This window comes from Heloderma suspectum, chromosome 2 (assembly GCF_057233095.1).
Source record: "Heloderma suspectum isolate Gila_16-S chromosome 2, 16-S_ref, whole genome shotgun sequence".
Classification (NCBI taxonomy): domain Eukaryota; kingdom Metazoa; phylum Chordata; class Lepidosauria; order Squamata; family Helodermatidae; genus Heloderma; species Heloderma suspectum.
In genome coordinates, this window is record NC_139459.1 from 234,429,337 (window position 1) to 234,453,297 (window position 23,961).

Sequence of the window (23,961 nt, forward strand, 5' to 3'; positions counted from 1 at the left end):
CATTACTACTGGGAAAACCATAGCTTTGATTAGACGGACCTTTGTCGGCAAGGTGATGTCTCTGCTTCTTACTATGCTGTCTAGGTTTGCCATAGCTTTCCTCCCAAGGAGCAAGCGTCTTTTAATTTCATGGCTACAGTCACTGGCTGCGGTGATCTTGGAGCCCAAGAAAGTAAAATCTGTCACTGCTTCCATTTCTTCCCCTTCTATATGCCAGGAAGTGATAGGGCCAGATGACATGATCTTAGTTTTTTTAATGTTGAGTTTCAAACCAGCTTTTGCACTCTCCTCTTTCACCCTCAACAAGAGGCTCTTGAGATCCTCTTCGCTTTCTGCCATTAGGGTGGTATCGTCTGCATATCGGAGGTTGTTGATAATTCTCCCGGCAATCTTAATTCCGACCTCTGATTCATCCAACCCGGCATTTCTCATGATGTACTCTGCATATAAGTTAAATAAGCAGGGTGACAATATGCAGCCTTGTCGTACTCCTTTCCCAATTTTGAACCACTCGGTTGTTCCATGTCTGGTTCTTACTGTTGCTTCTTGACCCTCGTACAGGTTTCTCAGGAGACAGGTAAGGTGGTCTGGTACTCCCATCACTTTAAGAATTTGCCACAGTTTGTTGTGATCCACACAATCAAAGGCTTTAGCGTAGTCAATGAAGCAGAAATAGACGTTTTTCTGGAATTCTCTTGCTTTCTCCATGATGCAGCGAATGTTGGCGATTTGATCTCTAGTTCCTCTGCCTCTTCGAAACCCAGCTTGTACTTCCGGTAGTTCTCGGTTCGCATACTGCTGAAGCCTAGCTTGTAGGATTTTGAGCATCACCTTGCTGGCATGTGAAATGAGCGCAATTGTGCGGTAGTTTGAACACTCTTTGGCGTTGCCCTTCTTTGGAATTGGAATGTAAACTGACCTTTTCCAGTCTTGTGGCCACTGTTGAGTGTTCCAGATTTGTTGGCATATTGAATGCAGCACTTTAACAGCATCATCTTTTAGGATTTTAAATAGCTCGGCTGGAATACTGTCATCTCCGCTAGCTTTGTTGTTACTAATGCTTCCTAAGGCCCACTTGACTTCACTCTCTAGGATGTCCGGCTCAAGTTCAGTGACCGCACTATCATGGCTATCAGGGACATTCAGATCTTTCCTGTATAGTTCTTCTGTGTATTCTTGCCTGCTAACCATCTAATTTCTATAATCTACAATATGTATCCAGTCCACGTATGGCAAGCAAGGATAGGACTTCTTTCCATTGGTGGATTGCTTAGGTGTGTTTACCTTTCCATTGTTGTAAAATGATACTTTTGGCAACCAACAGGGTATGACTAACTGATTTCCACTGTCCTGGGGTAAGGTTCCATATATCTGGGAAGTTTCCAGGACCAGGTTGATATGGGAAATTACCTCTGTCGAGAATTTTAAAATGACAGAACAGTACGATATCATGTGTGTTAAGGAGCCTTCTGTGTCACTGTACCACTGGCAATTGGAGGGGGGTGGGATATTTTTCTTAAACAATCATGAAATGGATCAGAATGCCCTATACAATAATTTCTACTGCATGAGGTGTAATCTTAAATCTAGAGTTGAGGTTTTAATTGAAAAAAGTGCAGCCTTCATTTGGGTTGGGTAGATTTAATTCTCATTACAGCTTTTTAAGCAGAGGCTAGATGGCAAGCAGGGTGATGTAGTAGTGGATTTCTTGTACTAGCAGGGGGATGGACTAATTTTTAAAAACATATTTTTATTTGCAACACAACAATAACAAAAAAAGCAAAAAAGAGGGAATTAATATCATAAAACGTATCAATACACAGTAATTAACAACTTTCTTGATATAGGAAAAAATACAAACAGGGGCGGGGGGGAGGATTTAACACTTCCATTTCAAATACATACATTAATATAAGCAGTCCGTATATCTCAATAAGCATCCATACATCTTTGACAGTTGTAAGGGATACTCTCCAATGTAGCAAGAGCAGTGAGATCTTCAGTCCTTTGAGTGATAGGTGGTGGGTGTTTTTCCTTCCAAACTTGAAGTATAAGTCTCTTGCAACTTTAAGGGCTCTCAGTATCCACTTTTGCTGTCCATCTATTAATCCCCACATCAGAGGGATGTAATTTAAAAGTGCATGTACATCCACTATTATCACAGATTTTTCAAAAACAAAACTTATACGAGCAATAACTTCCAATCAAAAAGAAGCCACTACAGGACATGTCCATATCATATGCCTAAATGAGGCATTGTCCTCGTTACATCACCAGCATCTAACTTTGCTAGCAAGCTTCTTCTTAACAAGCCTGTGTGGTGTCCAATATATACTAAACATATTTTTTGTTTAATCAGTCTCAGTTTTAAATATACAGAAATAGTACGTATGGAAGCTAAGGCAATCGTCCATTGATTAGACTGTACAGAGCATTCCAGTTCCTCATTCTATTCTTCTCTGACCTCCTCAACATCTACTTTACTACATTCCAAAATACTTTTATAAACAGCTATTTTAGACTTAGTTTTCTGTAAGGAACCAATCAATTCCTTCATCAGTGCAGGAAGCACTGAAGCACTCATCACTGATGGCCTGTATATAGACTCCAACAAATGTTGATGTTGAATTTACTGCCAACTAGCACTAGACAGTAAATGATACCTAATCGGCAATACTGAAAATGTGAAAATTCATCATCCAAATCTATTAATAGATCTAAAGTATAAATTCCATTATCAGCCCAACTCCTCCACATAAAAGCTTGTCTCTCTATTTTCAAAAATGGATTCTCCTATAAAGTTAATTTAGCTTGAGGATATGGATCAAACTGCAGCTGATGAGCCACTGCATTCCAAGACTCTCTTGCTGCTAAAACTGTTAATGGAGCCATTCCTTTCTTTTGAATATACCTAGATCCTAACACCATCCAGCCAGAAAGGGGTACCAAATAGTTTGACTCCAAAATAACCCATGGAGAACTGTTAAAAGGAAAAGTTGTTTTCCAATCATTAGTGTGGGTTAACAAATATGCTTTAGGATATAAACTAAGATATGGAAAATTAAATCCACCCTCCTTAATTGACAACTGCATCTTCTTTAGTGAAAAACGTGGAGGAGACCCCCCCCTCCCCAAATAAACTTCTGAAATGCTGCATAAAGTTTTTGAAAATATATTTGGAGAATATTTAAAGGAATACTACATAATATATAAAATACCCATGACAAGACATTCAACTTAAGTATGTTAACCTTACCCCAAATACTTAAATGGTGCCTATATTTCTAAGTCAAGAGATAATTCCGCCAGTAATGCACTTATATTCAGTTTAACCATTTGCTAAATATTTCTAGGCACCAGTATACCTAAGTACTTTATCACTTCTGAACACCACTGAAATTACCAATTAGTAACTACTTTGGGTATCTTGATACTACCTACAGGCGTTAATTCAGATTTTGACCAATTAATAATATAACCCGAAAGTGTACCAAAGGTATCAATTAAGCTTATTAATTTCAGTATAAAAGACTCTAACCTACTAATAAATAACAACAAATCATCTGCATATAAAGCCATTTTATACTCAGGCTGTTCGTGTACAAAGCCTAAAATATCTCTGTTTTGCCTAACTGCACACACCAAGGGTTCCAGGTACAAATCAAATATCAGAGGAGACAGAGGACAGCTGTCAGGAGGCCCTAGCCGGCCTCTTTCAGTCTACTCCAGTTGTCAACTCCAGACACAGACAAAGGATTCTTTTCAAGGCTTTATTCCTTTTACAACTTAATAACTCTATCACCAGCGACTAAGCTATGAACAGCAGAGTAATCTATGCCCCGGGTTGGAAACAGTTGGTCCCTGTTTGAACGAGAATCACTTGCAGACCCTGAACTTATGGGCTAGGGAGAGTCCCTCTCCTTTTCCCTTGGGTCCTCTGGACGCGACCGTTGCTTGTGCGCCAAACGGGCGCTACGCCTCCTTTCCACGCCCTCCATAGCTCGTCGCTCTCTGCGTCTGCATCGGGCATCCAGCCAGTCCTCCTCCCGCACTCTTTCACTCCCAGGACCGCTATATATGTCTGGAATGCTGGCAGGAGGAATCTCTGCCAGCTGCAGGGCCTGGGAGGGATGAGCCACGGACGGCTGTTCCTCCTCAGAATCAGAACTGCTCTGAGGTTCTACGGGCTCAATGTCCACCCTGACAACAGCCCTGCCTTGTACCTGCCTTGTAGGGATGCACGAAAGTCACTTACCTGGTCTCTCAGCTTGCTTCGCGGTGGGGGGGAGGCGCTTCGCTGCTCCCCCCGAAGTTCAGGCCGAGGGGGGGAGGCTTCCCGCCTCGCCCGGCCGAAATTCAGGCCGGGGAGAAGCGCCCCGTCTCCCCGGCCGCGAACTTCAAAAGAAAAAAAAAAAACGCCCCTGTGATAGGCTACATAACTATTAACGTAGCCTATCACGGCTAGATCTGCAAAGTCAGCCGTGATAGGCTACGTTAATCGTTACGTAGCCTATCACAGGGGCGTTTTTTTTTTTTACTTTTCTTGTAATGGCGGCGGCGGCAGCCGGTCAAAAGACTGGCTGCCGCCCCCGCCCCTGACGAAGACCTGCCGAACCGCCGCCGGGACCCGCCGCCGGGAGGGACATTCGTGAAAGGTAAGTCCCATCCCGGGGGGGGGGGCGGGGGGCGGAGAATTTCTCCCCAAACAACCTTCGGAGGACCGAATGTGTTGGCACTCGGCCCCCCGAAGTTTCGGGGAGAAATTCTCCCCCATCCCTACTGCCTTGTTAAAAGCAAAAACAACCCCCCTTGATTCCATTTGTCAGCACTCATGACTCAGAAGAGAGATATAAAATTCTAATCAATTTTTTAAATTCCTGTGGAAATCCAAATTTTACCAAGGTCACAAACATAAATTGCCAGTGTAATTTGTCAAACGTTTTCTTAATGGCATGAAATAATCACAGCCGAATCTGTTCTTTTAGAATTCAAAGCTAAAAGACTTACTGCAAGCCTTAAATTACCTGCTCCCTATATCTGATGAATAAATCCCACTTGATCAGGATGTACTAATGTATGTATCATGCGCTGAAGTCTATTAGCCAAAATAGCCATTAATATTTTAGCATTCACATTAATTAAGGACATTGGCCTATAGTTTGCACAGTTGGTATGGTCTTTGCCATGTTTAGGGAAAACTGATATATATGCATCATATAAAGAAAAGGGTAAAGTTCCTGATTCAAAGGCTTTATGATAAAGACAGAAAAGTTCAGAAGTCAAAAAGTGCAACTTGTACCATTCTATAGGAAAATTATCTGGCCCCAGAGCTTTCCTGCTCCTCATATTCTTGATGACACGCTTAACCTCTTCCCGCTGCAACGGCTCTGCAAGCAGCTCCTTTTGCTGCAAATCCAGTTGTAGAAGGACCAACTCCGAAAAGAAAATTTCAAATTTTGTAGGTTCGCTGTACTTCTTATATAATCTAGAATAAAAAATTTGAAACTCTAATGTATATCTTTTGGTGTTGTACATATATTATTATGATTATCTTTGATCAACATATAATTCTGATTTTTTGTTCGACTGAAATGCCAGGATCTTTCCAGGCCTTTCTCCACTTTCCCAGTACCTCTGATGCTGACAATTCAATGCCAATTCTACTTTAGGTGAATGTAGTATATTCAATTCATATTTAGCATGTTGTAGTTTTTGATAGAGGTCTGCGGAGGTACAGGCTGCAAACTTACTTAATAAGGACTACACTGTTTTATCCACTTCCTGGATAACCTTAAGCTTCTTTTTATAAGAAACAAATGCAATAACCTTTCCCCTCATATAAGCCTTCAAGGCCTCCCATTCAGTAGCACAAGACCTGGTTGTCCCCTCATTAATCTCAAAATAACCATTAAGTTCAGTTTTAAAGGCATCATCATTAAGCAATACAACATTCATGCGCCAAGTGCCAGAAGGTTTAATTGAGTTAGGCAATTTGATTCCTAAATGGACTGGAGCATGGTCTGAGATAGTAATTGTATCAATATCACATGCTGTCACATATTGAAATAATGGAGAAGAGACCAAAAAATAGACAATCTAAAACAATTTTGATGCACAGCTGAAAAAAAGTATAATCCCACCCCGAAGGATGCAACATACACCATGCATCAATCAAACCTAATTCAGACTCATAGGCCTTCAATGTTGAATGGATTATAGACTGAAACTTGCAAGGGGGATTACACCTGTCCAAAACTGGACCCAGAATCTCATTAAAATCCCCACCAGTTATCAAATTATCATAAGTAGTAGTAGGCAGGTGACTAAGGGCATAATCCTATGCATGTTTAGACAGAAATAAGTCCTACAACTTCCAGCATTCCCCAGCCAGCCATGGCTGGCTTGTAGTTGTAGGATTTTTTTCTGTCTAAACATGCATAGGATTGTGCCCTAAGGCACTCATGAAATATAACAGGCGAATCCAAATTAGGGCCATAAACATTAAGCATGGCAATTACTATATTTGTATTTTTAACCACCAAAATAAGAAAACATCCATCTGGATCAGATATTACTTGTAACACCAATATGGATGCTTTTTTATGTATAAGTATGACCACTCCTTTAGCTTTCTTAGAATTACCACTAGCATAAACTTCTCCTACCCAAACTTTGCAAAGTCTGTCTTTGTCTTACACCAAAGGATGAGTTTCCTGAAACAGAGCAACATTCATTTTGAGCTTCTTAAGTTTGGAAAGCACTTGTTTTCATTTGTTGGGAGTACCCAGGCCCCTAACATTCCAAGCAATAATATTCAAGGACATAGTAATACACTAATTAGAAGCAGCCAAGAGAAGAATATAACAAAACCAATTATGTATCTAAAACACTTATTTACACTCACCATCTCATCCTTGCTACTATTTACAACATATGCACAGCCTTGCAAAAATCTCACATATATGAAATCCATATACTATATGAATTTGAAGATAACCTACTGTTCCTTCTCTTATGTTTCTAAAGCATTCCATCTCCACAAAACAACCATATACAAATAGCTCCAACATTGCATAATCAAAATATTCAAAATTGTAATTATGATGCTTACAAACATGAATTGATTGATAAGGCTTACATTAAAAAAGGAAAATGAAAAGAAAAAAAGAATCCAAAAAACAACCAGCCATATTCTACTCCCCAACAACAATTAAAAGAATACCATAAAAAACTGAAAACAGACCAAAGAGTCCAAAAAGAAAAAAAAATGTTGAAAGGAAAAAAAACCCATACCTCCAGGCCAGATGGCAGCATATCTTGCCTGCACTGCTCCCCCTGCCAACAACAACTGAAGATCAAGCCAAGCGTAGTTTTACATCCTTAATGCCCAGTATTTAAATATATGCAGGCATACGTATGCATAGAATATGTATACACGCATATACAGGCTGTTCCTATTCTGAAATGTAAATGTCTCAAACTCAAGCTCAGTCAGAAAAAGAAGTGGGGGAAAAGAATTCCATGTTGACACCCACAGAGAAAAAAGACCTTGAAGCTTTAAAACCTTGGACAGCTTCAGCCTTCCTCCACCCTAGCAGTTGGACTCATGCCATAGAGATAATCTGCTGCTGCTGTTGATGTGTTGAACGTTTTCATACCTGATTCCATTCTAAACAAGACAGCAGGAAAATGAATAAAATACTGCAGATTCCTATCACGGGCCACTGCTCAAGATTTAATGAAAGTGTGCCATTTTTCTGATATCTCTTTTGTATAATCTGGGAATATCATTATTTGCCTCTTATCTGCTCCCCATATCAGCTCTTCCTTCCTGTTTCTCACAGCTCTTAAAATAAAGTACTTGACAGAAAACTTTGAAAACTTCACAACGAACGGATGAGGTCTTTCTTCAATACAAGAGAGGGGGACTGGGATTCGGCGTGTCTGTTCGATATCTAATTAATAGTCCTCGGGCAAATCCAGTAACTCATGCAAAAAAGACTCCATAAAAGCAGTTGGTTGGCCCTACTCAGCCCATTCACACATCCCAATAATTTGTAGATTACAACGACAAGATTGACTTTCCAGCTTGTTTACCTTAGGCTTCAAAATAAGATTAGATCTCTGCAAAGCAGACAATACAGTTTCATAAGCCCCAGATTTATCTTCCAGCTGTGAAATTCTAGCTTCCAAAAGATCCCGTCTCGCTATTATTCCATCAATAGACTCCTTTAACGTTACTACGGAGTCTTTAATCGTCTTAAAGTCAACAGCTATAACGCTAAATAGTATCATAACATCTCCCTCAGGTTCTTCTCCAGGCAGAGCCTTTGCTGCTCCAGCAGTGGAGGGTGGGGGAAGTTAGGACTACTTTCCCCTTTCTAGCTTTCCTTGTCACCATCAGGCCAAACAAAAAACAACAACATGTGATTAGCAAAGAAGGAGAAAACAATTTTTCACGAGTGACAGAAAATTAGGCAGTTACTAGGCTAATGAGGCAGAGGATGCAGGAGCAAGGCGAAATGTGACCAACCAACTATGCTGCCATCTTAACCAGAAGTTGAGCATAGATGACCCTTTGAGGTCCCTTCCAACTTTATTATTCTAAATTGAGGCCAAATAGTTTGGAATCAGTGACCTCATATCATTGCCCCATTAGAAACTCCTACAATTTTGTCTGCATCTCCCCATGGGTATGGATTGAGCTGTGCATTAAGCCAGGTTCTGAGCTGCAGGGAAGACAACATTGATTAAAAAGTGCTTTAATGCTATCTCCACCACCACCACGCAAAGACGAAGAAAATAAGGATCGGTGTACATTTATTTCCCAGAATGAAGCTTTTGTCAGATAAAACCATGATTTTATGCATTACATTAAAAAGAGTTCAGGCTTTAAGAAATATCCCAACTTGTGGTTTTGCTGTTGGGATTTTACTGATGTGGTATTGAAGAGTTGCTTGGGACATTTTAAGTTTTGTCCTGAAAAATATTTTTGTTTGAAACTTTCAGCTCAATATTTAATTTCAGAAAGATTTTCTCTTACTTGTAAGGATAAAACATCATTTTCCCAATCAGATTATGAGCCCCACATGGTTGTTTTGAAATGCAAACAAAAAGCAGGAGATCCTGATTACTGATTACCTGTATATTGTGTAGTGTGAGTGTAACCTGTAGGTACTATGCGGAGCTCGGTGTTTATTTAGTGAGCCTAGTGATGGAATCAGTGAGCATGGTCCCTGTGACAATAGGACACCTGAAGGGACCCTTGAACAGCAAAGGGCATGTCTGCTCTGCACAGAGCTTTGTTTGTGCAAGGTCTGTACAGTCTAGGCATCCATTTTCCAATAAGCTGCACAGATTGCGCTGAACCCTTGTCTCTGCATGACAGATGTAGGAAATCACAGGCTGTGCACAAATAGCACAGCCCACGTGGGAAGAACAGTGATGTCAATGAATTGGGCCTTGTGTTTGCCCCCTCCATAGCAACTGACCAACCAGGGAATCTGTCACTGTGCTTAGTTCTCCTTTCAAGTAGCAAAGCACCAGTTGCCATTTGTCTTGGATCTGACCAGCATAGGGAGTGGGAAGTCACCCCCTCAATTCATATTTTTATGACCAACATAAAAATTTAATAATGATATCATGTGAATCCTGGGGAGACACTCCAAGAGAAATCCTGTGGTGTGTATTCATCTATATATGAAAACATCCACAAGACCAGAGCAAAAAGCTACTTTTCCTTTCATCGGGGTCTTACCCAACTAAGGTTGTTTTGGCCACCTGGCTTCCCTTTGGCTTTCTTCACACAGAGTTTTTATCCTGCGATTGAGATTGCTCCTTCGTGGAAGTTTGTGGGCTCTTTACATGACACCGTGATCATCCAAGGCATCTCCTGCACTAAATGCCCTTTGTTCCATTTTTAAATAGATCGCAGATAATGAGCTGTCAAATTACCCCATTGTGTTCCACTTGAGTTCCCTCCGTGAAAAGAGGAAAAGCAGCAAGAAGAGGAGCGAGATCAATGAAAGATAATGGAAGACTCAGATATGGGGAGAAGGAGCGGGAAAGGGGAGGGGGAAAGGAAGCACATGAAAAAGGGAGTCATTGTGATCCTGCATTTAAAATGGAAGCAGAAAGCCCCGTTTTAAATGCAGGATTTTAGGCTGGTGTAGAAATGCCCTTTGACTAGCTGAGATGTGGATTGCTTTGTGTGGCTTTCTTCCCAAACATGTTCTATAGTTAACCTTCCCTTGTTTGTCAGGTTTGGTCTACCTGATCTTGCTTAGTTTAATGCCATCCTTAGTTTAATTCCAGCCTTTTCTCATAGAAGAAGTGATATTGGCTGAAGATGACATAGAAGGAGAACCTCATCACCCCTTCGATGGTAAGCCATCATCTTCCACAAAGTATGTCATGTAAGCTCATAGACCTATTCGTATGTCAGTCTAATCTACATTAACTAAGGATTATATAGGGATTATTCAATTTAAGCGATGGGAATGTAGCCATTGTAGTTAACTGTGCCATGATCATGGAAACTAATAGTAATCAAACAGAAATCCAGGTTTATCCCAGCAGGGGGCAATGTTGTAAGAAGATGGTGGTTGTGGAGGGTGCTGTTGTCTACACAAGTGTGGTCAAGTGGATAGGATGTTGAACTTGGAGCCCTGGATTAAAATCCCAACTCAGCCATGAGGCTAGGGCCAAATGTAAATGTGTATTTTAAAATCCTGGCAGCTGCTTTGTTTATGGAAAAGGAAGGTTCAGGAAGGGACAGTTTAGAGTGGAAAAATGACTGTGTGTGTGTGTGTGTGTGTGTGTGAGAGAGAGGGGGGGGGGATGGAGAGAGCGAGCGAGCGAGGAAGAGAAAGAACCCTTTCCCTGACTGTAATTTTTCCATTCTAAATCACACACATCCTTTGCATCCTGCAGGGTTCCGGATGTATGTTTATCCTTACGTACATCTTGAACCCTGCAGGAAGAAAAGCTGTGGGGTGTGTGTGTGTGATTTAGAGTGGGAAAATGGTGCACAGAGAAAGGGTTAAATCTTCCTCTCTCCTTGTCTTCTCCTCTAAACTGCCTACTCCTAAAGCTGCTTTTCCATAAACAGTTTATTAGAGGGTGTGTGTTTTAATGTTTATGTGTAACATCTAGGATGGACCTCAGACCTCAAAACTTGGACTTTTATTTATTTTTTATTATGTTTTAATGTATTTGTTTATTGTTTCTATCAGTGATTGTAGGCTGCTTTGAGTGCCATTTTTGGTAGAAAGACGGGATACAAATCAAATAAATAAATAGTCACTGTTGGAGTGAACTGGGCATCTAAAGAGCATCTTGTCTACTTTGCTTCCACTTTCTCCCAACTAAGTGAATGGGAAAAGAGCATTAGATGCAGAGAGTCTAGCTTGTATGAATTGCTATGCTAAGTGAATATTTATCTTTGAACTGATGAATCTGATCAAGGGACCTTGAGGATAATGTGTTTTCCTTGCCATGTTTCTATTGTTGGAGCTCTTCGGAGGGCCACAATCAAGAAGAGCAAGACAGACCTGCTGAACCCGGAGGAAGCGGATGACCCGCTGGCTGACATCTCCTCAGTGGGTAGGTCAAATAGGTGTGGTGGCAGGAAGGCGTGGACTGCAACCAGTGTGTATTTTGGCACATGCAAGTGCTGCCATTCTATTGGAGTTCTGATCTTGTTTCTAGTACTGCTGTTTATACAAGGAATTATTGTGCTCATTGATATTCCTGGTTGCAAGTAGAGAGAACAAAATGTAATGTCAGCACTGTGTATCCACCCCCAGCACCATTCTGCCTAAGGCAGAATTCAGGACTTTCCTAAAGTGTTTCAGGTGGTGTGGTCATTGTCAGAGATACTGAGCTGAACCAGCTTGGTATGATCCGTGCCTTTAAAGGCCTTCCTGATCTTAACTTTTATCTTTCTTTGGCAGGTTCACCCTTTGCTCGAGCCAGCATCAAAAGTGCCAAGCTGGAAAACGCCACTTTCTTTCACAAAAAGGAGCGGAGGTTACGTTTCTATATCCGTCGAATTGTCAAAACTCAGGCCTTTTACTGGACAGTCCTCAGTCTGGTAGCTCTCAACACTTTGTGTGTTGCTATAGTACACTACAACCAGCCAGATTGGCTATCTGACTTCCTCTGTGAGTACCAGCGCCCCTGAACCTTTATTTCGAATAGAACCATCTGGGGAGAAAGGGGCTCTTGCCATCATTTACTCTTCCTTATCCCTGCCTAATAGAAGTCAGGGAAGCTCTTTTCATTTTTACCATAGCAAGTCCATTTTCTTGTGTTTGGTCATGAAGGTTTATAGAAGGCATAGCCGTTTACAAGGCAGTGATGAATTAAGTGATAATGATGAATTAAGCTCTCTCTCAAACATTTGGCATCTAAAGTAACCATCATTTACTAGATGTTGTTGTAGGGGGTTTTAAAATGTATGCTGACTTGAAAGAACCTTTGTATATACCAAATGCTTTATTCCTCAGATGGTATATTTTGGTGATCTGCTATAAGCATTTATATCCCTTTTGTCTCATCTGTTGCCACTTACATCCTTCTTTTGTTTTTATCTCATTCAGATTTTAGGCATTTCTGCATTCTCTTTGCCGTTTCAATGGGATGTTCTCCCCGTTCCCCCTTTTTAATTTTCCACATTTTTTACCTCTTTCAGAGTGTTGCCCAGTGTTTATTTAAGAGAGATTCATAGTTCAGATACTTGGAAATACTAGTGCAAATCTCGTGTCCCCATGGGGCCTAGTAATCTGAGAATGATTGGATAAAAATCGTTTGCCAGTTTCCCTTGCAACTGGAATAACATTACACTTTTAAAATAAATGTACTACAAATAAACTGGCAAAGGTGAAAACAAAACAAAAAATGTTTTTTAAAAAGATCATTTACCATTTCTTGAAGTTTGAAGTTGAAAACACGAGTTGTAAGATTATTCTCTCTTCTCCCTCTGGTATCCTTTCGGCTATCTATCTATCTATTTATTTATTTCATTTCTATACCGCCCAATAGCCGAAGCTCTCTGGGCGGTTCACAAAAATTAAAACCAAACAACACACAATAAAACAATTTAAAATATATAGAACATTTTTCCTCAGCTTCTCTTCCTCCTCCTCCTCTATCACCAACTGACTTTTCTTCAGCCCCTTTCCCAACATTCTGTGCCTGTCCTTTCATTGGCCCAGGACTCTAAGAGCTCACAGGAGTAAGCATTATTACACATGCATACACGCTGTGTAACTGTTACTTTACATGCAGAGCGTGGGGCATATGCATTAACCTTCCCTTTGCCTCATCCCTCTCCCTTCTCCCTTCCTGAGCTGCCCCAAGCTTGAGCTTTGAACTTTTTTGAAGTTTTAAAATGTTCTGCATGTCTATACTGCTCAAGCTTCAGTTCATAACAAAAATGAGCAAAACTGGTCTGATAGATCCCTAGTAATAAGCCTTACACTACCGTATTTTTCTATATGATGTGAACCTGAATGATTGTAGTTAGAGGAGCAGAGCTTAGGAATTCAGATTTTTTTTATTATGCCCTTGACTCTAGAAGGGGGAGAAAAGACAAGTCGTATTTACACCACAGACCTAAGCTGGTTGGCTTGTCATTGCCTCTCCCAAGTGGGGGCGGGGGGAGAAGGATAGGGATCACTAAAAAATATAGGTTTGTTGTGGTTTAGATAGGTCCATAGACGGAACTGGATGGAAATTGCCCTGGTTCCCATTGTGGTGGTAAACTGGGCTGCAGGTGGAAGCTCACATTATTCAAAATATAAATGCCCCCAAAATTCCTCCAAGTAGAAAACTAGATGGAATTGATAAGGATTCTGCCCTAGCCTTCTCCCTGCTATGCTAGTTTGCTTTTACCTCCAGCCTTTTTCTCTGCAATTGCAATCCTTTGTTCACTCTTTTTCTACAGAGAATCCAGATGAACATATTGCCAAATAATTGCATTCTAGTCTTTTCTGTGTTGTCTTCCTTTTTTTCCAGACTTGATTTCAGGTTGTTTATTATCATCACCACCACCACCATCATCAATACAATGCAGTTGCAGTATCAGTCTGTCCAGTATGGTGCCTTTAATTAAAAGCTTCCTCCTCAAAGTTTCTGCATTTTTTATTGCTTCCTATTCAGACTGGCTGGAGGATTAGTGATGGATTTCCCCTTTAATTAGTAATCCTCTGCTCTCCACTTGGGTGGTGATGGAGAGTACTTCATCACTGATTTTCCCACATAGTTTCCTTGCTATAAAAGAAAGAAAACAAAATAAAAGACAACCAGTAATTAAACAGAAGCTGACCAAGGCAGGGGCACTTCATCATTAATTCTCCAGCCACACTAAATAGATAGAATAAAAGGAGCAGGAGCTGCTAGAAGGAAGCTTTGAATTAAATTTGCAGAGTAGGCTTTATAGAAAGATCTCAGTGAAGGGAATTACTGGATAATATACCACTTTATTAAATACTAGGTGGAAGCTGTTTTAAATCTGCTTCCTGCTGTTTGTGAGAAAATAATGTTCAGCAACACTAAAGGGCATTAGTGTGGAAGCAACCCATGCTAGTTTTCTATTTGCAGGATTATTGTTGTCCTCCTCCTCCTGGAGGAGCATTCAGTTATATGTCTCCCCCTTCAGTCTGAAGAAATACACCCCAGTTGCAGGTTTACCAACCTCCATGAAAAGAAGTAGCCATGGAATTACATGACTCCTGGATTATATTTTCAGTTCTGGCAGAAAGGTTACTGCTGGGTCACTGTTTTTAGGCTATTTGTGCCTTCAACTCTGTTGTAGGGTTTTGCTTTGGTTTTGCTCCAGGATTCCTTGCCTGCGCTGGGCTAGAATAGCACCATCATTCTGATGAGAGCCTCTTTTTGTATCTCAGCACTTATCGCTAGGGCAGATGTTAATTGCTGGTGTCACTCAGCTCATGGAAAAGAAATCCAAGGTTGCTCTGATGGAGAGAAATTATAGACTAAGGGAACTTTAAGGTCCTGTTCACCAAGGAACCCTTATTTGCCTCTGACAGGAGACTGCACTTTCTCAAGCCCACAAAGATAACGTATTATTCTGTATAGTGGCTTGTTTCACTAAGGGAAGGCAAAAAGAGGGTTTTCCCCCCTATTTAATGAGGTATCTAATTCCCAAAGTATCTAATGAGGGGTGGTTTAGTGGCATGAAAAGCAGAGGGAGGTTTAGTTTTGTGGGATGAAAAATCTCGGCTCTGACCTGTACCTCTCCCTGTTTTATTTGTTTCAGACTATGCAGAATTCATTTTCTTAGGGCTCTTTATGTCCGAAATGTTTATAAAAATGTATGGGCTCGGAACGCGGCCTTACTTTCATTCATCCTTCAACTGCTTCGACTGTGCTGTAAGTCTTTCCAATATGACAGAGCTTCCATTCTTGCCTGCATCACTATCAGTCACTACAGCCACTCCTGTAGATCACATGCTCAGGTACATGTTCCAAGTGGATCCTTACAACAGAGGCAAAGAAGCCAACTGTCTAATGAGCATCTTTTCGCCAAATATTGTGGGGAAGTAAATAAACAGAAACTTTGTTTCTCTGGGATGGCTAAACCTGCCTTACCACGTAGGGTCCAGATAAGATCCTAGCAACTCCTCACAAATGCAGGATTTACAAGTGAGGCCGGTGTTACTGTTGGCCTGCTACTTGAACTTCAAAAGTTTGATTCTGGGAGTAAAAGTGCATTCTCTTCTGGTTATCTGCATGACTGGAGATGTATCATGCAATTATGGTGCAGTTACACATTGGATATACTCTCACAGTGAAGCTAAGCTTGTCCTTTCTCGAAGCATGAGCTTGAGCAGCTTGAACCCTACAAACCAAGATACTACATCGGGGTGGGGAACAATTTTGGGGCTGAAGGATAAATTGCCCAGTGGCAGGGCCACTGCTCAAAGTGGGTGGAGCCACATCCCATTCCCTTACACTTACCCCATTACCTTATGTGCACACATGCATACACACCCTTCGCAGACCACCAGACATTCATACACACACCCCATATTCTCTCTCTCGCGCACACACATCACCATTCACACTCTCTCTCTCTCTTTCTCATTCCATTCATACAGACACTCATCCTATCCATACACACGAACACCATTCTCTCTCTCATGTACACCCCCCCAACACACCGTTCACACATACTCACCTTGTTCTCATAGACATCATATACACACACGCTTGCACACACACATCCCACACACCATTTTATCTTTCATACACACCACACACACCATTCTCACACGCACACACTCACCCCATTTGTGCACGGACAAACACCACACTCTCACTCACACGCTATTTCCAGGTGTCCCTCCTCAGCTGATCCATGCAGATCAGTTGAAGAGGAGGAGGGGTATTTTCATCCCCATTGTGGCGCACCTGGATGATAGGGATGTGTGCCATGCTAGGGATGAAAATTGGAGCCCTTGACTTCTTAGGTGATCCACACCAGTCAGCTGAGGCCTAGAGAGGGACTGATCTGACTCCCCTCCCCACTTGCCTTTCCTGATGAGGGAAAGCTAGTGGCTGGGGCGGGGGAGCCCTGAGCCAGTGCCTCGAGGAGCTGCTCCTCAAGGCACATGCTCAGTCAGGAGCCAGTTTCACCTGTGCCTTACCTTCTCATATTGGAAGAGGCGAGGGGTGAGCGAAGCCAAGTCCTCAGGGCGCTGACTCAGTCCAGAGCCAGCCTCACTCCTCCCTCGCCTTCCCTTTGAGAGGGGAGCAAAGCCAACTCAGCTGCAGCTGTGAGGGGTGCTCCTTGAGGCCACAGCTCCCAGCCCCTCTCCCTTTTCTGAGGCAGGGGGAATTGGGGGAGGGGAGGGGCTGTACTGGATAGGGAGATCTGGTGGGCCAAATTTGTCCCAGAGTCCAGAAGTTCCCCATCTATGCACTAGATGATCAAGAAACTAAACAAACTTCAACATTTCTTTTTCTTTTTTTCAAAGAAGAAAAATCTCATGAAAATAGCCAGTGTAATGATGTTCTCTACCTGTCTTATGTTTTGAACATTTAGGCTTGGAGATCTTGAATCTAACTGTAGAAAGAGCAGATCCAATGTGTTCTTATGTGGCAGCTGCAAAAAATATTTGCATTTGCAGTATGTTTATGAGCTGGAATATGGGTTACTGGATGTCTTTGGTTCTAGGGGACATGCTGCATTTTAGAATACCACAGCTTCATGCTGTTCTTGTTTTTCAAATGTTGTTCCAGAATATAGGATGCTGCCTTACGGTAGGTCAGCATCCAGCTTTGGCCATCCAGCTTAGTACTGACCACTCTGACTGACAGTGGTTCTCCGGAGACTTAGGCAGAGGAATTTCACATTACCTGGTAGCTGATTCTTTTAGCTGGAGATTGCAGGGAGGCCTCCTCCATGCAAAGGTTGTGTTCTGCTGCTAAGCTACGGTCCCACCCCATGTAGCCTATATGATGTGTGCCACTAAACTTATTGCCTTGCCTTGGTTTTTGGCAGGTCATCATTGGGAGCATCTTTGAGGTGATCTGGGCTGTGGTAAAGCCTGGCACCTCCTTTGGGATCAGCGTCTTACGAGCTCTCAGGTTACTGCGCATTTTCAAAGTCACAAAGTAAGTCTGCTTGAGATCAACATCTCAAGAATTAATGTGCATGAATTAGTTAGTGCCTGGACTGTGAGTGTGTTACTTGTGTGTTTTTTAGGGTGTCCTTGCGCAAAAGTGTATATGGATGTATGTTTGTCCATGGTGCATAAGAGTATGTACATGATATGTATTTATGCACTTTTAAAAAGAAACCAGCAGAGCTTGCCCCACAAGCATATTCTGATGTTGTCAAAAAGATAGAATAATTTGGAAACAATTAAAATGTCCAAAATTTAACTTAAGAAGGTTTCTCTATCCTGCTGAGCAACATTTTGCATATATTTACAGTGGGATCTGCAGGATGTTCCTTTCACAACTAAAACTGCCTGGTCCTCTGTGTACAGAGAAGGCATCTGATGGCAGGGAGGTGGGAATGGAAGCAAAAACCAAACAAATGAAACAGACAATCCATTTTTGAGGGTTTGCTTCATCCTGTCTAAAAGGGGATGAACAGAACTTCAGCAGTATGAGGCAGAAGTTAAATACCATTGGAGTACACATTGGTTTAAGAAAAAACAGGAAACACGGAGGTGCTTTGAAGAAGCCATCTGGATATGAATTTTGACTACATAAACAAAGATCAGTAGATCCCTGCATTTATAATATGGTCTCCAGTTTCTGAGATGATAAAGATGACTTCCTATGTGCATTCTTTGTGGGGAAATGTGACCACAAAGTTACATTTTCCTATAAAAACTGTTATGTTACAGTCAGGGCCAGAAATATTGGAACAAGGGTAACCATTTTGGCAGTTGGCCTCTGTACACCACCGCATTGAAGGTGAAAGGAAACACGCCCAGATGGGAGCAAAGTCAGGACTTTCAGCTGTAATTCAAGGGGTTGGACAAAAGTGGGGCACTAACCATTCAGGAAGTACAGCCAGCGGCATACACACACACCCATCATTGGTGGCTCATAAGTAATGGAACAAACCAACACCATTTCAAACTTAAGGATCACCTTTAATAACTGGATGAAAATCCTTTGCAGTCAATGATTGCCTGAAGTCTGGAACCCATGGAAATGACCAAATGCTGAGTTTCCTCCCTCAAGATGCTTTGCCAGGCCTTTACTGCAGCTGCCTTCAGCTGCTGCTTGTTTGTGGGTCTTTCTGCCTTCAGTCTTGTCTTCAGTAAGTGAAAAGCATGCTCTATTGGGTTGAGAGCAGGTGACTGACTTGGCCGTTGAAGAACATCCCACTTCTTTGCCTGGAGAAACTCTTGGGTAGCTTTTGCTGTATGTTTTGGGTCATTATCCAGCTGCAATATGAAGCGGCGTCCTATGAGTTTGGCAGCGTTCGGCTGAATCTGAGCAGAAACTATAGCCCTATACACTTCAGAATTCATCCTCCTGCTTTTATCAGCAGTCAGGTCATCAATAAACACCAGTGACCCGGTTCCATTGGCAGCCATACATGCCCATGCCATAACACTGCCTCCACCATGTTTGACAGATGATGTGGTATGCTTTGGATTATGAGCTGGTCCTTTCCTTCTCCATACTTTTCTCTTCCCATCATTCTGGTACAAGTTAATCTTGGTTTCATCAATCCAATGAATCTTATTCCAGAACTGGGCAGGCTTTTTTAGGTGTTTGCTGGCAAAGGCTAATCTGGCCTTTCGGTTCTTGAGCGTTACCAGTGGTTTGCACCTTGTTGTGAAGCCTCTGTATTTACATTCATGAAGCCGTCTCTTGACTATCGATGTTGACAATGACATGCCTACCTCCTCAAGAACGTTCTTGACCTGGCTAGATGTTGTGAAAGGGTTCCTCTTCACCAGGAGCAGAATTCTGCGGTCATCCACTTTAGTTGTCTTCTGGGGTCTTCCAGGCCTTTTGCTGTTGCTGAGCTTGCCAGTTAATTCCTTCTTTTTCAAGATGTTCCAAACTGTTGCGTTGGCCACTCCCACTGTTTTTGCTATATCTCTGGTGGGTTTATTTTGTTTCCTCAGCCTAGTGATGGCCTCCTTCACTGGCATGGACACCTCTTTGGACCTCATGTTGGGAGTTCCAGTGAACAGCTACCAAATGCAAAGTTACACTCAGAACCACCTCCAGGCCTTTTATCTGCTTGATTGGTCATGGGGTACCCAGGAAACAGGCCAGACCTGGCCATGCAGCTGCTTGTCAGCCATTTGTTCCATTACTTATGAGCCACCAACAATGGGGGGGGGGTGTATGCTGCTGGCTGTACTTCCTGAATGGTTAGTGCCCACTTTTGGCCAACCCCTTGAATTACAGCTGAAAGTCCTGACTTTGCTCCCATCTGGGTATGTTTCCTTTCAACTTCAATGTGGTGGTATACAGAGGCCAGCTGCCAAAACAGTTATCCTTGTTCCAATATTTCTGGCCCTGACTGTAAAAGCACTCTGAATATACTGTTGTTGGGTTGCCCACAGCCTTTCGTCTTCCATAGCTATCCCCTTTTCCTCTTTAGGATTCATCAAATAAAAATGCTGGCAGCAACTCAATCCTTATGTATATCTTGCCTTAGGATGCTTAAGTGAATTGTAGGCATCAACACAGCAGGAAGAGTTGCAAATATCATTAGCAGCTTCACTTAGGGCACAATCCTATCTAGATAGGCATCCGCCACTGAACTCGGAGGTGTCCACCTATCCAAAGCAAGGCAGGAGAAGCACAGGGGGATCATTCCCTCTGTGCCTCTCCTGCCCTGCTTTTTCTGCTAGACAGCCAATTGTGGCTGTCTAGCCGTGGGGGTGGGCGAGCAGGAGAGGAGGCTGCTTTACAACACATAGGATGTGTCGTACACACAGTTCCGCTCTCCCCAGCCCGGAACACCCCCAGGTATGCCTCTTTTGAGCCGCTCTGCGCTCCTCTTCTGATGGGGCTCCTCCACGCTGCCTCGGAGGCAGCGCGGAAGTGGGGGGAGGTCGGTTTTCTGGGAACCGACCTGGGAGCGTGGGCTCTGGAGAGCAGCATATCCTGTGGCCGTCTAGCCGCTGTCTAGCACTATATGATTGTTCCCTTACTTAGTTGTTACTTGCATCCCTTGCAACAACAATTGTGATGGTTAGCCAGATAGAGGGTGGGGTATAAAGTTGCCTTTCCCTTTTTATAAATAAAATTTGAGTTGTCATCAGCCAAAGGGCTTTTTAATCTAAAGCAGGAGTGGGCAACCTGTAGCCCTCCAGATGATTTGGCCTACAACTTCCATCAGCCTTAACCAGCATAGACAATGGTAAGGAAAGATGGGAATTGTAGGCTAAAACTTCTGGAGGGCTACAGGTTGCCCACCCCTGATCTAAGGAGTTGGGGTGTCTCCTTTGTCATCAAACTGTATTTCATGCATATATAAGTTTAATGGGTTAATACATTTATGTAACTTTAATGGTAATTTTAGTTTGATAAGGAGTGATTATAGCAATATCTTCAGTGTATTGTTAGAACTGATTTTCCAATGCAAATAATACCCAAAAAAAATCAGTTAGTGCTGAGGCTTTTTTGGGGAAAAAACCCTGTGAATTAAAATTTTACATATGGGAAGCAAAGAGTAGTTGAGAGGACAAAGTGACTTTTCTTATTGCCAGAACCCAAGCAATCTAGGATGGTGGATGGTCATTTAGAGTTGCCTGAGGTGTACATTATGAAAGATACTCAGCGCAGTGACAAATAGATATACTTCTCTAGCTCCTGAAGACAGCCCCCTAATGGAGCAGATCAGTCCCAAGATCAATAGACAACTGCTACAATTCAGAAGATCTACAGCATCTAGAAACCTTACCTGGAAAATCTAAAAAGTGTTAAATATGATCGAATATGTTAAAATACATAACATTCCTTCAGCCTTAATTCTTCTAGATGCCAAAAAGGCCTTTGATAAACTAGAATGGAAATATTTAATCCAATGCCTATCCTTGTCCAATTTCTGCGATAATCAAATTGACTAGTTTTAAAAAATCTATTTTTCACTGTCAGATTTTTTTAATAAAATGGTTATACCTCAAACATGTTTGATATCAGAAGTGGGACAAGGTAAGGTTGTCCCTTGTTAGCAATATTATTTGTATTATCAATTCAACCAGTTGGACTATCTATTAAACCTAACACTAAAATTAATTGCATAACTATAAATGATATTAGCTATAAGATAAATTTCTATGCTTACAACATTGGTATCTGTCTAACCAAAACTGAAGAATCTAGTCAAGAACTGAAACATCTATTATACAGTTAGGGAGAATATATGGTATAAAATCAATATACAAAAATATACAGTGTTAGGTTTAAAACTTACCAAAAAAATACTTGCTCCAGGGACTTTTTAGATAAATTGCATTGGCCAAAAGGTCCATTAAGGTCCAGTTCTTAGAGATCCAGACGGGTAAAACGCAAAATATATCATTATAACAACTGTTTTGAAAATAATGACATTCTTTCATATTGAGAATTAAGCTAAGTAGCCTTACAACTCCAACTTTCATTACTTCAATACTTCCAGTTAAGGAATTTTTCTATCTGAGTCAGTCAGGAAACATTCATGTTTTGGGGATCTGACTAATTTGGAAAAACTGATCCTGAATCCAGTCACGAAGTTTACCCCTAAAATATACTATATGCATCAACACTAGAGGCATACAAATATTATGAACATAAATGGGAAAAGGACTTACAGGAGGAAATTTCTCCAGAAATATGGTCTTTCCTTTCTTGGCCTGGAATTTGGTATACTGTATATCTAATGTTAAGAGAAAAGTGTATAAGTGTGTAATCCTATGCATGTTTAGACAGAAAAAAGGCCTACAACTCCCAGCATGCCCCAGCCAGCATGCTGGGAGTTGTATCCCATGTTTTCTCTGTCTACACATGCATAGGATTGTGCCTTAAAGGTGACAATGCAATGGTTTGTAACTCCTTTGAAATAGGATAAAATCTGTAAAACTGAAAATAGTAACTGTTGGTATTGCGACAAAACTAGAGCAGATTGTTTCCATATGTGATAGACGTGCTACAAAGCTCAAGTATTCTGGAAAAGAATTGTCCAAGTCTTGATCAACATTAGTATCCTTATGGATCCTCTTATTTGCCTACTTTATTTCATGCCCAGAAAGAAATATGAGGTGGTGCTGAGTACACTTGTGGTTGCTAGATTGGTTTACATTCACTATTGGACTTGAAAGGAGAATGGTTGAAAATATTGTGGGATATGTCTTTATTGATAAAACTAGCTGATATACCTGGCGTTGCCCGGGATGTAATTTTGTCAGAGGTACTATTTGTTAGAAATATCTTAAGGTAGGTTTACGCTTTTCGGAAAGGCTCCATAAGAAAGGTGAAACGAAAAATTCAGTACATTTTTTGTTTATTATTTTTTAAAAAAATTCTTATAAAGAGTACACAACACAATTTTTGCTTCTTCTTACAAACTAATTCTGCAACTTATAACTGTATGTGAGAACAACATGGAAATTCCTGAGCAGCATGAAAGTACAAGTTCATTCTAAGGCTTGTTTATAAACAATATTTGTTGTTTGTTCAGTTGGAGCAAAGAGGGAATTGCAAACTTAAGGCCAAAGAAGCTGAGTTGGAAAAAAATCTTCAATTCAGCTACACTTAAAACTCGGCTAACTTGCCCTTCATTTTGCAATTCCCTTCTCAATTCCCTGGAGTTCACTCCCTCGTTGTTGTTGTTTTTAATGCTTTGTAAGCCTTTGTTGTTGTTTATTCGGTCAGTCGCTTCCGACTCTTCGTGACTTCATGGACCAGCCCACGCCAGAGCTTCCTGTCGGCCGTCGCCACCCCCAGCTCCCCCAAGGTCGAGTCCATCACCTCCAGAATATCATCCATCCATCTTGCCCTTGGTCGCCCCCTCTTCCTTTTGCCTTCCACTTTCCCTAGCATCAGCATCTTCTCCAGGGTATCCTGTCTTCTCATGATGTGGCCAAAGTACTTCAGTTTTGCCTTTCATATCATTCCCTCAAGTGAGCAGTCTGGCTTTATTTCCTGGAGTATGGACTGGTTTGATCTTCTTGCAGTCCAAGGCACTCTCAGAATTTTCCTCCAGCACCACAGTTCAAAAGCATCTATCTTCCTTCGCTCAGCCTTCCTTATGGTCCAGCTCTCGCAGCCATCGGTTACTACGGGGAATACCATTGCTTTCACTATGCGGACCTTTGTTGTCAGTGTGATGTCTCTGCTCTTAACTATTTTATCAAGATTTCTCATTGCTGTCCTCCCAAGAAGTAAACGTCTTCTGATCTCCTGGCTGCAGTCAGCGTCTGCAGTAATCTTTGCGCCTAGAAAGACAAAGTCTGTCACTGCCTC

The 23,961-nt window shown here is 41.7% G+C and overlaps 1 protein-coding gene across 1 annotated transcript in view; it reads left to right on the forward strand.

Annotated features, from left to right (window-relative positions):
- Positions 1-23,961, forward strand: part of CACNA1A (calcium voltage-gated channel subunit alpha1 A) — a 368,926-nt gene that overhangs the window by 199,291 nt on the left and 145,674 nt on the right. The window contains exons 11-15 of the mRNA XM_084838533.1: positions 10,328-10,382; positions 11,507-11,604; positions 11,955-12,164; positions 15,284-15,396; positions 17,531-17,643. Of these exons, the coding sequence (XP_084694659.1) occupies positions 10,328-10,382; positions 11,507-11,604; positions 11,955-12,164; positions 15,284-15,396; positions 17,531-17,643 (589 nt within the window). The remainder of the gene's footprint in view (positions 1-10,327; positions 10,383-11,506; positions 11,605-11,954; positions 12,165-15,283; positions 15,397-17,530; positions 17,644-23,961) is intronic.